Below are 16,858 nucleotides of genomic sequence, written 5' to 3'. Positions count from 1 at the left end.
ATGCGTGTTCCAGACAGACATAAGTTTTCTCAGCGCAACTAGTTAGACTATTTGTGTGACGTCCTGCAGCTGCTCCCTTAGTCTAGCTAAACATTTTACCAAGCAGTGATTAGACACTCACTTGTTTTGCATACCTTAATCAGGCAATGAAAATTATACTACTGTGTTGAGAACACTTTCAGTGTAAGTGCTAGAGGGTATAGGATGTTGAGGGGTCATGATTATGACATTTACTTTTCACCTTAATTCCAGTGTGGATTTGAGATTTAAGAAGTAGTAGCTCACAGAATATGGTTTCCAATAATGATTACGAGATGCATTCCTAGGACATGTACTAAAGGTGCAGAGAAGTCTCTGCCTATCCCACTCTTTCCTTTAAAAGAACAGACGGTATTAGAAACACCTCCTGAGTGTGGGTAGAAGACTAAGCAACAGAGACCACTGATAACAAAACAGAAGTTGAGTATTAGGTCTGGAACCATCTCCCATGTTAACTTCAATAAATGTAAATGAGTTATCATCACTAGTGTGTGTCATGTAGACGTGTTGCTCAAATTGAAATGTGTCCTTAAGGAAAGGGATGCAGGAACAGTAGTAATGAACTCAGAATAAGTCCTAGACTCCACTACAAAGCAGAAGACTTTGCAAAAACACATTCTTAAAGGCTAAATTCTAAAATAGTACATTAACTAATAAACTATTTAATTGAACTAAGGCCTCGTGAACTCTCAGTAAACATTACAATCATAGGTAGACCGGCCTTTGTGATTCATTTATGAAGAAGGGTACTTCATCATTTCCTGACACTCAGGACTGTCTCCTCACCATTTTCGATTGGCAAGCATATTTTTTGTTGAAGAAAGAGACTTCACCGATTAGTTATAAATGTAAGTTTATTCCTACATACAAGAGCAATCACAAAAACATCCCATAAAGTACATGCCTAACCACGATCTAACCGTCTTTATTAAAACCGTCCCTAACATTCTTATCTAAACATTCTACCCACGCCGTTCCACTCTCAGCTGTCCTCCCAAGATCTGAACCTAGAACACAACATTTCTATGTACTCAAAGTACCCTAGCTTGCATGGTGAGACTGTCATGCTACATTAGAATTTTACTACTGTTCTTTCTGCGTTCTGTCTGGTTTGAGGGGGTAATAGTGTCCTGTAGACATTTTTTTCACTCTTTAAACACTCCCTCTGGTAGTAGTAAGGTATCTGTTGACAGCCCCAGCATTCTTCATTTCAGAAGTTGCTCATTTGTACAGTGGAGCCATCCTGATAACCAGAGCACTTGTACTACTGGAGTTACTTGGTCCCTTCCACAGAGCACAGAATGTTTGCACTGCTCCTTTTACCTTTCATACATGTTCTGCCTACTGATGAAGCTTTATATTCTTCCACATTTATGTTCCTGGCACTTGTGGAATGGTGGGTGGCTGTTCATGAATACTCATCATGTTATGTAATGTTAACAAGGCAGGTCTTAAATCTTTGTCCCCAAAAACTTTTCTCTTTCGCCACGCTGTCATGGCAATTGCCTTCCACCCTACCTTTTCCTTCCTGATCTTTCCTGAGTCAGTTCTAAGAATCATTCCTCATGTTTTGCAACTCTTCTGGTCTGTTCTCTGAGCCACCAACTCTTCACTCCATTTTAAATGTCCAGTGCTTTGAGTTTTTGACCCCACAATTATGTATCTGCATGTTTCTAACCCTCAGTTCCAGTCTTAAATTTTCAAACCTGAAGATTCCAGTAAAAGGGTCCAGAAATAATACCCACACATGTGAACATATCTATCCTTTTTATACGTAGCTATAAAATCCATACAGACTAGTATTAGTATAATAAAAAATGTATGTTTTTGTGGGCATCACAACCTTGCTAGGGCTAAGAAGTACTATAGAGAATGCAGAAAGCAGTCAGCAAAACTCTTTAGGCTGTTCAGCATATATTGTGAGCGTTAACTGAATACTTATACAGTACAACACAATCAACTAACTATCATACTGAGAATGATTGCAAGGGCATTTGAGAACATTGAGGTAGATGTTAACATAATAGGTGACAGACACAATATACATAAACAGTAGTATTGAGAATATGGTTTACCATATGTATGTTTGTAGTCAGTTAAGTCAGTAGGAGGATTTTTATGTAACAAAGAGTGCCATGTGTCTTCAGAATTCAACATCTTTTTTAATTTGGTGTTTAGTGTTGATTTTAGAATTGGTTTTCCTGTTTTTATCAACTCCGTTTTGATTCTGATTTGACTTGCAAGCTCAGGCGAGCCCAAGTTGTAAACAATTGTGTTTTTTGGAACTGGTACTGTGAGCAAAAGTATGCTTTAGAATCGACTTCTTTGCTCATTTAATTGTAATTGGGATGTGATGGGGTCTATTTCTGAGGCATTAGTGACTGCACATTTGTTTGGTACAGAAATATTTGTCACACGGAGCTCAGTTTTTTACATGTTTACAAAAGACATTTCGTTATTTCCTAGATATACTGGGACCAGCCAGCAGAAGCCATCCACAACTGGATCCGTGGGCACGACAAGGTGCCTGGGGCCTGGGCTGTGATTGACAATCAGGTAGGACCATTGTACTTTATTGATGATTCTTGTAGAAGTTCGAGAACTATAACTAAATCAAATTTCACTATTGCAGCAGACAGCAGGGTGGTGAAAAAGGTAAATAACTATTTTATGTACAACAGCATTTGCTTACTTGTCTGTGTGGTAGAAGTTATCCCTTTACCTTCCTTCAGTAATTCCCAATCTTCTACTAGTCCTGAGGGTACTAACACTTGGACAGTGCGGATTGCATCTTACCATACTACCACCACTACTGCTGCTACTAATGGTAGTGGTATTTGGATTTGCTGACATTTTAACATAAGAATGATTCAGGGCTACCTAAATACAATTAAATATTTGTGCTTCCCCTTCATTTGCTTTGGCTAAACACAATAATCAATAAAGCCTATCTGAATCACTCAAACACATCCATTTTACGAAGAAATCACAATTTATTTAAGTGAGTTCTAAAACGAGTTTATAATTTTGTGCTAGAGTAATATATAAAATCATAGTAGTTAGCTTCATAGTTTTTCATTAGAAAGAATAAGGTTTATTTCAATGCTTCATCGGTCATAAGTGAATCAGATGCTGATTACACGCAACTTGCAGGAATAAACTATTTATGTAAACCATACTAGTTTCCTTGCGTAGGGGAGTAAGTTTGCCTCTTTTCTCATGTCCTCCTCTCAGTTACTGATTCAGGGGTCAAATGTTACTTGGTGATTTAGTGGGACTAGCAGCCTTTGCTGGCCTCGTTCACACATTGCAATGCTTTCTATACCAAATGCCTGCTATGCTGTGTCTTCATTTTGAGTAAAACAATCAACAAGAAGACAAAATTCAGAGTAAAACATAAATCCTCTCAAAAATCCCAGGTGAGAACCTCATTCTGACCCTGTGTTTTACCAAAGTTCACACTTCTTCTCCCGACACCATCGGATTCACAATGTGTTCTATGCTCATTAGCTGAACACCGACACTGGATGCCATAATTACTATTTCTTCTAACATCAAAGTCATGAAATATACTACTGTTATTAAAACTACATCTCTTGTCAAGCTTGTGCTTTGCATCAGATCGAACTCGTTTTGGAATGCAACCCAACTGTCCTACTCACTGCCACCCCCTCACCTAATATGAAAGGACATCTACATCTAGCCAGAGGTCAAAGTGGGTGGGCTGTGTGGGAACCATCCATGATATATTATTTTATAAAAACAGTCCTCATTGTCTCTGTTAAAAAAAGAACAATATCTGAATGGCTAATGCAGATGTTGAGGTGCCTATGGCTGAAAATAAAGAGGGTGTTGTCTCTCCTGTGCTTCGAAGCTGAGAGAGGGTCAGACAGGTAAAGAAACAGGTCTTCTCAACAGAGTGCCTCCTACTTGAAGAAACATAAATATGTGCAATTGGTTAATCACCAAATGCAAATGCTGCTTGGGAGCCTGTGTACATTTTAATTTATGGAGTCATCGAAGCTTCATGGTGATAAAATGTATTCTTCTTAAGTGGTAATGAATGGTTGTTATCAACTGAGTTCTGCAAATCATCATTTTAATGGACACTTATAAACAAGTTTGCAGTAGGTACAGTCTGAGTACCTATTGCTAAAATATATACTTTAGGAGCAATTGTTTTAGCTTAGACTAAGGGCCTCATTACGCATGTGGTGGTCCGAGGACCGCCACACACATGGTGATGGTCGAGCTGCCGCACTCTGGCTGGTGGACCCGCCAGGAGACCTCCATCCCCGGCAGGAACACGGTTCCCGATGGCTGACAGTGGTCTGAGTTGTACTGAGCCAGGAGTGGCACTGAACTCAGCGCTGCCTAACTGATGACAACTCAGTTTTCTGCCAGCCTTTCCGTGGCGGGGACCAGTGCTGCAGGCCTGAGGGGGGTAATACCATGGGCAAAGCAGCCCCCCCCCCGCCAAGCACCATCGGAATGCGCACTGTCTGCTCTGCTCTGCTCTGCAGATAGTGGCCATTTCGATGGTGCTGGTGTGCTACGATATTGGCATTGGCTTCCTTAAAGGAGCCGAGGCCAATATTGTAGCACTGTTTCCGCTGGTCAGCCAGGCGGGAACGCGTAATACAATGTTTCCTCCGGTCAGCCTGGCGTAAACGCTGTAATACACTTTGGGGGGACCGGTAGATGGTGGCATTCCTCCCTGCGTCTTTGATGGTCTCGAAGTGGGACTGCCAAAGTCATAATCAGGCCCTAAGTCATTGTATGGCAGCCTATCTTATACTATGTGTACAGTTTACAAATAAGGGCTTACATATACACAGTGCTTTCTGTCACAGGCTAAGACTTCGTAGCGGTATAAATACACAAGGCACTTTCCTTATTGCATCTACTGGGATTTATTAATGTTATTCTCTAGTTAGACACTCAGTCATCTCCAGTGATTACATCAACCAATTGAGGTTCGATTAATTTAACTTGCATTCATTTTTTCATTTAAATTATGCGTGCTATCTTATATGCTGTAACCTGAAAGTACAACAAAATAATTACAGAATATTTTGTTTTTTATCCATGTCTTTGAACCTGACACCACATTCAATGACTCAAAGGGCAGACTGGCCTTTTACTCCATCAGGCATTTCCCCGTGGGCTGGAGTCATTGGAGGCCAGTTTTGAAGTCCCAGTTCTGCTAGCATTTTTCTTCACTTTTCCTAATTTCCCCAAGGTTAATTGCCGCAGAGGGGAACTTCAAGGGTGAGGAGAAAAAGAGAAAGAGATGAAGAGAAAGAGTTTAGAGCTAGAGGAGAGGGTAGAGAGTGGATGGATGGAAAGAGAGCAAAGAGAGGAAGAGAATGGGGCATGGTCAGGCTGCTGTGCCTGGGTTGTTTTTGACTTACCTGGTGGGACTGGACGACCCTTCCCCTACGGCATTCAGGATCATGGTTCCTGTCCTTTTTATATGCACTTCAGCCACTGTAAATGAAGACCACCTGGTGACAAATAAACAAGGTTGTGCCTCCATGCCATCTTCATTTACAAGTGCATGCATAGCCAGGTGTGCCCCTTGAAAATACAACCATGAACCCCCAAAGGAGGGCACCCTACAGTATGAAGACCTTTGCACTAGACTGGAGGATCCTTACATTTCAAAACCTTAGAGGGCCCTGGAGCAGGGCTGTCCGCACCTTCCTGTTGGCATTAATATGCAGTCATTAAAGCTCACCTCAAGAAAGGGATACGCACATGTGGTGTCATACCACCATCATTCCAATACATCTATTTGGTGGATATTTTTTCTCACATGCAAGTTTACACTAATGTTGGTGTGCATGGGCTCTAATCAAGAGTGAGGAGGCAGCAGCAGCTATGAATTTCCTCCCCATGCACAAATTGTACAATAAAATTGTCCATCTGTCGGGAAAAGAAATTTAATCTATTTTTATAGTGAGAGAAGTAGCTTGAACAGTTTTTTTATTTTTTGGTGTTTTTTTTATTTATTTTTATTTTGAACAAATAACCCGTTTACAAATGAAAAGTTGAACTTAAATACTAGAATTAGATTTTGAGAAAATGAATGCTAAATATATGTTACCAACACTTTTATTTCCCCTGCATTATCAATGACAAATTAACATAATGAGGTTACTTCACAGCTTTAGCCATGTCATCCTTTCTACAGGCGGTGACACTCTATGGGTCTTCTTTACTTGAAGGTCCAGTGCCTAAAGGACAGCCCTTGGAAATCACAGAAGGTCTGAAGCCGGGGATTGTAACTAAAAATGGCCTTGTACTTTTTGGCAACGACGGGAAGATGGTGAGTGTGCATACAGTATATAACTGAAGAAGGAAAGATGTGCAAAATTGTGTACTACAATGACCGACTAACCAATAGAAATCACACTTTGCCATTTTAAAAGTGATATATGTACATGCCCATTGTCGTGACACACCAGGGTGTGCATCTATTAAAACTCCAGTATTAATAAACAGAAGTGAATGATTTTAATATGTTTAATGCTATCAAAAAAGGAACGTTTATTGTGTGCCATATGTATCTGTGTTTGTTCTTGATCTGGACTCTAAAATGGTCATGCAATAAGTATCTAGGCTTTAGAATAAATGTGGCTGGTATGTGTAGTACAGGTTTCTATCGTGAATCCATCTGATACAGTCGCTAAGCTACTTATAAATGACGGTTGAACCACTGGGCCAAATTAGAGTGCCCTTCCTAGCGTGAGACCTATAGTTTGTTCTTTTAAACTTTCCAAGCACATTGTCCTTTTATATGAACACAAAAATCATTTTAGGTTGACCCTACCAGATAGTGTAGCTCTCTGTTTGAAAAACACCTATTTTGGCCTTCCATGAGCTTCCAGGGGCTTACAGCCTGCCCAGTGCTTCACATTTAAATGTTGGCTTTATTGTCACTCTCATTTGCTTGTTTCTTATTCATTGGCCTTCCTTTTCCGAGCCTGCCCACCCTGTGTTTGTCCCTCCCCAGAGCATAGCCCTTTTCTTATGTCTCTGACTGGCTGGCTTCTAGACTTCCACTACTCACTTTTAGGTAACTACTGTACTATGTTTTACTTTTAGCTTAGCAGTGCAAGAGATGTTTTTTCCTCCTGTCTCCTTCTTGAGCGTTTGTCCTCCAAATAACCCGCAGTCAGTGACACTGCCTCCCCTGTGTTGCTGCAAGGACTGTCTTTTGTGCTTCTTCCCCTTGACAAACTCCTGCATGCACATGTTGATTTCTCACTCATGTGTAGTCTGCCACATTATCATTCTTTTTTTAAAATGTTAACTTTTTTACTTTTTGTCATGTTGCACAGCATTCTGACAGTGCTGCAAAGCATCGCCTAAAGGCATTGGCAAAGCTAATAGGTTCCAAAGGGTGAGACCTATTGTGTTTGTGGTGCTGTTTATAATTTAATTTGTAAAACAACAAGATAGGGGTTCTGATAAGAAGCCTGTTTCTAAATGCTGGAGCAAACAATAGATATTAGCTCAAATGAAAAACAGGGTTATTTTCTGCAAACACAGAAAATGTAGAAGGTGGGCTACTATACTGGGTGGGGTTCCAGAGTGAAATGTTGTTTTTGTTTATCATGTAATAGGCTCGAATAGCAATAAGCAACCATTTCATTGACAAGAGCATTACAAGTAGAAGTGGCGAAGAGATCAAAACACTGTTATGCAATCCGTAAAGAATATGACAGTATCCTTCGATCATTTTATTGTACTGCGTATTGCTGTCCCTTATATGCCATAGCCTAGGCATCATCACATAGGCAAGGGACTTCCTCTTTTGTACTGGTAGGATACATGCCTGCCGGGCTATTTACTATGTCCATTAGGCTTATTATAAACTGCCTCGATGCTGTTCTAACAGCAATTCTGTGTACATGCTGCAGTACACCAACATTATCCACTCCAGTATCACCCACTGTCATCCCGCCAAGACGGCCTCAAACATGTCTAAGCATACTTTGGTATGTCCTACTAAATTCTCTCTGTAACTTATCATTCAATTTGTCAATGCACATCCTTTGTGCTATAAAACAGCCTGGCATTTCTAGTCTATATTTTAAGTTGCAAATATTGTGCACCACAGAAACATGGATCATTTCTCAGAATTACTTATGTCTCAGACATACTTTGAGCCTCTAGCACAGCTTTCTCTGACATCAATTGGCAATCAAGAAATGGCATTTTTTTTTGCATTTTCTTAAACTCATGTTGCAGACGTTTAAACCAGCTATAACAAAGCCAACTATGAACCTTGATCTTTATTGTCCTGTGTACACCAGACACAAATGGATCTCAGATTTCCTGTCAAAAGGGTATTCCTATCTAAGAGGAAAAGGAATGTTTTTAATCTTTCTTATCATTTTTTGAACTTAAGAATTAGGTTCCTGCACTGTATTTTTGCAATATGGGCACTGCTGTTGTGAAACTGTTTCAGATTCACCATTAAATGCACATTTTCTCACTGCTTCCAAAATGTAAGAAGAAGAATCTAGAAAGTTATCAGGGCACTGATGTGGCTTGCAAGGAGATCTGTGTGTGCCTTCATGAAGAAGTCGAACAACACTTTACTTCAAATAGACTATCTAAATTTCAAAATAAATCTGCAGTTTTCAGTTAGCAGCACTAAAGACCCAAGAGCTTCATCTAGACTCTTGGATTTATGTGAATGGAATGCCTTGGGCAGGCAGGCAGGCTTCTGCCAAGGAATCCGTTGCACATTTTAGGATCTCTAAATAATACTCGACATAAGTGTTCTGGCTTTAGGAGGCATCTATACAATTTCCATCAGAACCAATGTAGTGTTATTGACTTCTCTATTACAGCAGTCTACTGACACAATGGGCAAGCAGCCTCTTGAAAAAACACCACACATAGATTCTGCACCAAGATGTAAACTACAAAAAAAGATACTCAGTTTGAGGATGAAGTGTTTATATTAGTGTGTGCTTGATCACTACTAGAGATCACTCCCAACATCCATTTGTTTCTAGTGAAGAGTCTTTTCATGTTGTAAATCATAAATTCTAGATTTTAAAGTAAAAATGTAACTTAAATTATTGACTGGATATCATGTCTAATCATAACCCGAAGCCCTCTAAAGATAGAGATACCTCCTTTATCCATTCTGGTCTTCATGTAGAGTTTTTCAACTGATGAGATGTGCAGGAGGCACACATGGTGGCAGATCTAACTACATGAACATTGTCAGGGGAGATACAGATATAACTCTTTTATCACAGCTTGTGAGTGCGGCAACCTAACAGTAGTTTTCTTTATTCGTGTAGATGATAATTCTAAAATTCCTTTTTCTCAGCTCATGGTAAGAAACCTTCAGTTTGAAGAAGGAAGAATGATTCCTGCATCAAAATACTTCTCCACTGGTGAAACGACTACATTAGAGCTCACAGAAGAAGAACATAATATGGCGCTTAAAATTAAGGTAGGTTTTAGTCATAACAGAACACATTAAACTAATATTATTAAAAGGTGTTGCATGTTCACTATGGTATCGAAAACATATTATATAATTTAAAAAAGGATCAGTCTTTTAGTGACATGCATTGCAAAAACAAAAACTATCACTACTGATGCTAACATTTGTATGTGTTAAAGAATGATTATATGCTAGGTAATTTAAAGAAGGATACTAATATTATTAATTACAAATGTCATGTGGAAGCACCCATGTCTCCTTGTAGGGTCACTGATCAGAGCAAAAGCATGCACCATAAAAACTCCAGATAGCAAGGTTTTACAAAGAAGAGAATTGTTGATCAGCCTGGCACTCACAAAACTTGAAAAAGAGTAGATGAAGACTGGATTCAGCTGGACCAAGAGCATGGTTCTAGGAGATGAAGCCAGAACGCCATGAGGTAAAGCAGGATTCCAGGAGATGAGCATTATAACACATGGAATTAGGGGCACGTAACCACTAGAAGATCACCATCACAGTTACTGGAGTGTTCACAATGCATGGTAATGAGAGTTCCATCTGCTTTTATCTGGTGAAACAGGAAGCAGATAAAAGAGGAAGCAAGAAGTGACATAGAGGAAGTAGTACCTCGATAATAGGTTAGGCTGTGACAACATTATAGACTTCGAGGACTCGATCATGCGAGTCCTGTTTCTTTTCAAAGTCTGGCTAGGAGACTTCTTGTAAAAGAAAGACTTTACAGACATGGGCTGAAAAGGAGACTCATATAAAGTGTTGGAAACTGGATTACCAGGAAGGGAACAGCTAATGTGGTGGAGGACTGTATAAAGGGTGTCAATAGTGGCTTTCAGAAAGAGCAGCGTTTGGATGCTTGGACAAACATGTTAGTCTATCTCCTGCACCGTGCCAAGGGCATGTAGGCTGCTGCAATCAGTGGATCACGATGTTAGCAAGATATGTGTAGTATGCACAGGATAACAGTTTGTAGTTTTAAACGAAACCCTATTTTTCCAGAAACTACCCATTTTGTTTTTTAGTAGGTACATGTTTGATTCACAGGCATCAGCTTGTGTTTATGGGTATTGGGGTGGAGAAGGACCTGTTTTGTTAGAATTATTTATTGTTTATTTATCAAAGATGTTTATATAGTGTGAACCTGGACACATGGGCAGCAGAGCTCTTTACAACTAACATGGAAAACAATGGGACAGCTACTGGGTTGTATTTGCTAACATTTTGCATATATTATTAATCAAAGGAGAATTAGTATAGGGCAGGGAAGATATAGAAATCTGGGGAAGACGTAGAAAAGAGAGATCCTGGGAGAATTAGGAGAGTTTTGTAGAAAGGTTCTGAATAGGTATGTCCTGAAGTTCCTTCTGATTGAGAGTAGGGATTAATTTAATCTAATGAGGAAGTCTATTCAGAATCTGGGAGTCAGACCAGTATTAGGCTTGGTTCAGAGGTTTCCTCCTGACTTTTGGGCTCTCCAGTGTTAATCTTTTCTTATGGTGCTTTTTTCTCCTCTGGTGAGTGTCAGTTGCATTTAAAGGCAGTGGAGATGGCCTATGTGGGTGGCATTGAAGTTTAGACATGCTACCTTACATTGGATTGTTTTAGAGGGAGACATTGGAGATCATGCTGTAAGGAGCTTTCTTTGCCCACTTGAGAAGTCATTCAGTTGCATGTAAGATGGACATAGAGTAATAATAGCATAATTTACTTACTTGTATATTTATTTGAATTTTTATAGTGCATAGGAGACCCAGTAGGTAGAAATGCACTTCACCTATGAGTAGTTGTACATGAGCAATTAAACCATATAACACACATCACACGGTATTGAAAAAGACACACAGTACTAATAAAGGTACAAGAGAAGAAATTAACAAGTATGTGTATTAAAAAAATAAGCAGTTTATAAAGATGCTAGGAGCAGGGAGCATAAGGAGAAATTTGGATTAGCATAGTGCTGCTCCTCTCTATTATAGGTAATTTATAGATGGAAGTTGTGCTGAAATAGCACAACTCTTCTCTTTAGTGTTTTGCACAATGAGGTTTTCCTGTTTGCCAGTGAAACAAAATTCCACACCTTGTGAGTTTTTCCCGAAAGGATTTCTTTAAGGTTGTGTTTTGTCTCCTAAAAGGCTGTGAGAAAAAGGTTGTCAGAGCTCTGAAGGTGCCTGGAATACTTACAGATAATGTTCATTACTTTGAAACATAGTCTTCCTCAATACAGTCCTTACGGAAATGAGCCATTGTCCTTAGGTCACAGATCTAAAGAGAAAATTGACAAGTGCCCCCTCGACATGGCCCACACATGAAGTTGATACTGTGTAGACCGCATAAAAGGACCTAGTCCGTGACTGCATCCTGAGATTACCAAATTGTCAAATAATAGCAATTTCTTTCTCCAACCTTTCCTCAAATGAGGGTGAAAAGGAGGGAAACCAAGGACTGTGACTCAGACTTGTGAAGATTACTGGGAGGTAATCAAGGAATTACTTTCCTCATCCATCTTCCTCTTCCCAGTCCTTACAAAAATGAGCATATATCCAAGAAATTAAACGAAAATACATTGCTTTATATAAATCACAACTGAGTCTGAATAATGCAGCACCTAAGTGGATTTATTTCAGAGAGTACAATAAAAACCAACAAAAAAAATCTTAATTGACTGCAGGAAGAACTACAGGTACAAAGGAAGAAGAAAATACATTTCCCATTCTAAATCTGTTCTGGAATATGAAGAAGTACAGAGATGACTAGGTATCTGCAATACAAATATCCGATAGGAAGGTCTCTTTGAATGCTGCCCAAGAAGAAGATATTCCTTTGGTGTAGCAGCACTGTACAATGGTGGACAAAGACATTCCTGCTTTCTGTTTGCCAGGGAAGCAACCATTCTTATCCAGTAACTTAAAGTGTCAGTCTTTTGACGGTGACCTTTGTTAGCCAAAACAAATGTTACAAATAGGAAATCCACTTTTCTACAGAAAGCTATACTCTCTAGCCACATTGATAATGTTCTATGCAAGTCCAAGAAATGCCATAGCCTAGGAATACCAGAGCATCTCCTGTTCCAAAGAAGGGGAAGGAAAAATACAGGGAGCATCAGGTCTTGACATAGATGGAATGTAAAGGACATCTTAGGAAGGAAAGTTGGATCAGGCCTGAGAATGACCTTCTCAGGAAAAACCTGATAAACGAGTAGACACAAAGAAGAGACCCTATCACTCCTAATCTTTAACCCAATGTTATGGCCTCTAAAAAGAATACTTTTCGTGTCAACACCTTCAGTGGGATGTAAGGGAGATATTCAAAGGGAGATTCTTGAAGAATATTCAGAAAGAGGGGTAGATCTCATGAACGGACCACAGAATGGATGAAGGTCTCTTAAGCTGGAAACCTAGACGGAGACTCAACACCAGAGGATGGAACTGAAATATTACCAAACCGCTGTTGGCCTTGGTGGCTGCCTATTGACTTTGGAGAGTAGAAATGCCAAAGCCCAACAGGAAACCAGCCCTTAGAAATTCAAGAACCTTCCCTCCCTCACAAGATGAGGGAGGAAAATACCTCAGATTATACCATCCAGATGAGTTCTTCCAGTGTCTCTTGTACACCTATAAAGTACTCTCCTTTCTGGAATTTTGGATGGAGAGAGATAACTTCAACGAGCAACCGAATCCCATAGGTCTCACTCTCTTAATTTACACACCTCTGGGGATAGGTACCATAGAGTTTTCTCTGGTAACAGAGGACATCTCCGAAGCAAGTGGATTACTAGAAAAACCCAAGGACACTAGAGTGCCATCTGTAATAGAAGAGGAAACGAGAGACAACTATCAGGACCACCACACTCTCCTTTTTGATTTTGTACAGTTGCTTTCAGATCACAGCAAAGGGGGGAAACATGAACAGAATATGCCTGTGCCATTGGAAGCTCCACAATATATGCCCCCTGACATGGAAGGAGAGAGCCGGACCTGGGAAGGAGCAAATCCAGAGGAGATGAAAATAGATCTATCCATGGTTCCCAGAACCTCCTCACAATCTCTTGGAACACCTTTGGTGACATTGACATAGATATTGAGGAGGGTGATGACTCAGGAGGTCTGCCTGCCCATTTTCCCTCTCTGACAGATAGATCGCTGTCAAAGATAAAGGCTCAGCTCAGGTGCCAATCTGTTCTGCAAAGAGAGCAAGGACTGGAGCCCTGATGCTCCTCAGATGTTTCACGTATGCTCCCATGCCCTGATTGTTTGCCTTGATTCTCACAGCTTCATCCATGTGAAGCAGATCAAATGCCAACTGGGCGTTTAGGACCCCGCCCACTCTCCTAAGTGAATGAGGAGAGATGCTCCATCACTGACCAAAGACCCTGGAGAGAGTGGGGATCCATTGTCGCACCTCATCCCAGACTGCTTGCGTCTGTAGTTATTGTGATTGGGAGAGGGAGAACTAAGGATTCTCCTTTACTGAGGGGATCAAGAATGAGCCACCATTGCAATTTCTGAGACACTTGAGGAGAAATGGGAATCAGGTCCTCGTAAGTTTGGGTTTGTGGTTTCCAATGAGACAGGAGGTGTTAAACCAAGTAATAAAGGTGCAGGCTTTTCCATGGAACTAGATGGAAAGCTGCAGCCATATCCCCTTTAACTCTCAGCCATTGCCTTACTGGAGCTACTCGACAGCCCAGAGGATTTTTAGGGTGTGACATCATTTTATGTTGTCCAAGGAGAGGACGGAATACCTTCCCCACAAGGGTATTGAATAGAGCCCCAATACTGCAACTCCTGGTCTGGCAACAGGTGTGACGGCCTGGGGTTCAGAAAGCCATGCAGAGAAGGGCAGGTGCACATCAGCTGACCAGCTTCCCAACCCTTGTAAAAAGAGGAAGCGCATATTAGTCAGTCATCCAAGGAAGGGCAAAACAACAAGCCCTGAGAGTGAAAGGCACTCATCAGTGGGGCTAGTGTTTTGTTGAAAAGCCTTAGAGCAGAGGATAATCCAAAGGGAACAGCACAAAACTGAAGATGCTGACCGAAAAATAGAGTCTCACAGACATTTGATTATCCAGATTCATAGGAATATGGAATTAGGCATCTAAGAGGTCAACAGAAGCTAAGAACATGCCAGAAGAAACCAGAGGAATAATGTCCTGGAGAACCACCATTTTAAACAGTTGATAAGGAATAAAGTAATTCATATTCTTCAAGTCCAGAACAGGAGGGAACACCTCTAAGCTCTCCAGTACCAGGAACATTAATGAATAACAGCTTTGTTCCTTTTCGTTTTCAGGTAATAGGGTAACTGCACCTTACTTAATAAAGACCTGAACCGCCTTGGTTAAGCCCTGGCACTTGGCTGCATTGCCGGGAGTTGGAGTAGGGTCAAAATACAGGTTGACAAAAAAAATTTGACTAGCGCTCTATTTTGAGCCATAGCACCCAACCATCTGAGACATCTGATTGCCAGGTTGTAAAAAAAAGACCTGATCCTTCCCCCAGCTGTGCCTGGATAGTCCTGACTTGGATACTGCTGAGTGGTTGGTGAAATAGCTGGTTGCTGCTGTGATCCATGCCACATCCCCGCCCCGAAAGGATTGATTCGTAACTCTGGAAGAGGGAGCTTGGTCGAAAGCTCTTCAAAAGCTAGAACCTGTGCCCGTGAAAGGAGGTCGCATCAGACGAACCAGAGGCCACTATTGCAACAGGCTGGGTGTTGAAGGTGATTTCAGAACGAAATCAGACTTTTTGCTCCATTATTGATAGCTTTGATGTACCATCTTTCCATTTTAAATATTTCACCAGTTCCTGGAAGTCCTGCAGAAGAGATTAGATTGTGTAGGTTGCATATGCGCCTGCTCTGACGGTGAAATTGTAGACTGCAAATGTTCTCTTATTGCTCCTTCTTTTCGACAAGGTAAGGGGTAACTGCATCTTCTGAAGTATTTGTTTAGCTTTTTGATAGGCATGCCATTAAGGAATCAACTTTAATAAAAGAGGGGAACTCCTCAGGAATTTTTTCAAGAGACTATCACATCGCCAGGAACCTTGGGAATTTGGACTTTTCCACATCCGCCCATTTTCTGGATAGTAATCCTCTAATGGCCTTATGGATAGGTCAGGAGTCTTGTTCCTTTTTTTCTGTACTGGCAGAAAAAATCATCATCCTCCATCTGAACCACTGGAAAAGAGAGGTTCTCCCTCGAATGGGCAACTAACTGCCTCAAATCAGTGCCTTCAATGTATCTGCCCCTCTGCTCCTTCTCTTTGGAATAATCTGAGCGTGTGTCTATTTTTTTTGTAAAATATGTTTTTGGATTTTCTGTCACTAAAACAATTCAATAACAATAAGCTTGCACATGTTTCGAACCTTGAACACCTCCCTCGCCTCCCCATCCATTCAAACCGATCCTTCCCATGGCAACAGACACTCTTACCTGCTGTTCAACTCTTGTGAGCTGCAAAAGTTGGTTTCACAGCTTTAATAATCATTCCCTAAAAGAGTTACATATCAGTGATTGGATCCACATCATCCACAACTGAGGTAGCTTGATCTCCTGAACTTGTCTCTGGAGCGTACCTCTTCTTGGCATGGCATTTTCCTTCCATGACCAATGCTGAGGTGCTGCTTTGATAAACTGACTCAAAGAAATGGGTTCACACTAACTTATATGCACATCATCAAGTTACTAGGCAACCCGTCACAGCATGCAGGGATGTATTGGGACTGCTGCCATTTTTAAATCAGGCACCGCTGTCCTATTTAGTTAAAATTTACATTGCCCGGCATTACATTATGAGGTATCCAGGCCGAGCTGAATGGACAGAGCCACGTGGGAAATGTTGGACTGTGGGGGACTCCACTAGTTAAAGGATTGATGTATCTGGAAACATGAAGTTCCCACACCCCACTGGACCCAAGAGGGGAGACCTTGGAGGCGAAGAGAATTGGGATATAGCTGCAATTTACTCAACAGATTATCAACATTTTAATTAACATTCTGTTTAGTAGGAGTCAATAAAGAGATTTTTAGTATAGTTTAAATTCTTTATTCAAATTGTTTTAGTAATTAAGTTCTTTGTTAGCAACTCATAATATTTCAGTGCAATTACAGAACAAAGCATGGAGCACGTTCCATAACATTATCCCTATTCTAAGCTAGATATAGTGAAATAGAATATCAGCACAAGCCATGAAGAGTGTGAGGTTCGAGAGGTGGAAGCATAAGAGCTGTAGTAGAACTTCCCATGAAGAAAAAATCAAGAAACTCAAAAGATTAACAGCATAAATTTAAAGTATAAAAATCAAAATCTTGCCAGAATAAATCTG

At 40.6% G+C, this 16,858-nt stretch overlaps 1 protein-coding gene across 2 annotated transcripts in view; it reads left to right on the top strand.

Annotated features, from left to right (window-relative positions):
- The window catches only part of ALDH1L2 (aldehyde dehydrogenase 1 family member L2), a 244,522-nt gene that overhangs the window by 78,339 nt on the left and 149,325 nt on the right, over positions 1-16,858 (top strand). For both annotated transcript variants that reach the window (XM_069229012.1, XM_069229011.1), the window contains 3 exons: positions 2,506-2,595; positions 6,236-6,370; positions 9,398-9,523. In XM_069229012.1, the coding sequence (XP_069085113.1) occupies positions 2,506-2,595; positions 6,236-6,370; positions 9,398-9,523 (351 nt within the window). The remainder of the gene's footprint in view (positions 1-2,505; positions 2,596-6,235; positions 6,371-9,397; positions 9,524-16,858) is intronic.

Source organism: Pleurodeles waltl, chromosome 4_1 (assembly GCF_031143425.1).
Source record: "Pleurodeles waltl isolate 20211129_DDA chromosome 4_1, aPleWal1.hap1.20221129, whole genome shotgun sequence".
In the NCBI taxonomy this organism is placed as follows: Eukaryota; Metazoa; Chordata; class Amphibia; order Caudata; family Salamandridae; genus Pleurodeles; species Pleurodeles waltl.
The sequence above is the reverse complement of the archived record's forward strand: the minus strand, read 5'-3'. Positions and strand labels throughout refer to the sequence as shown.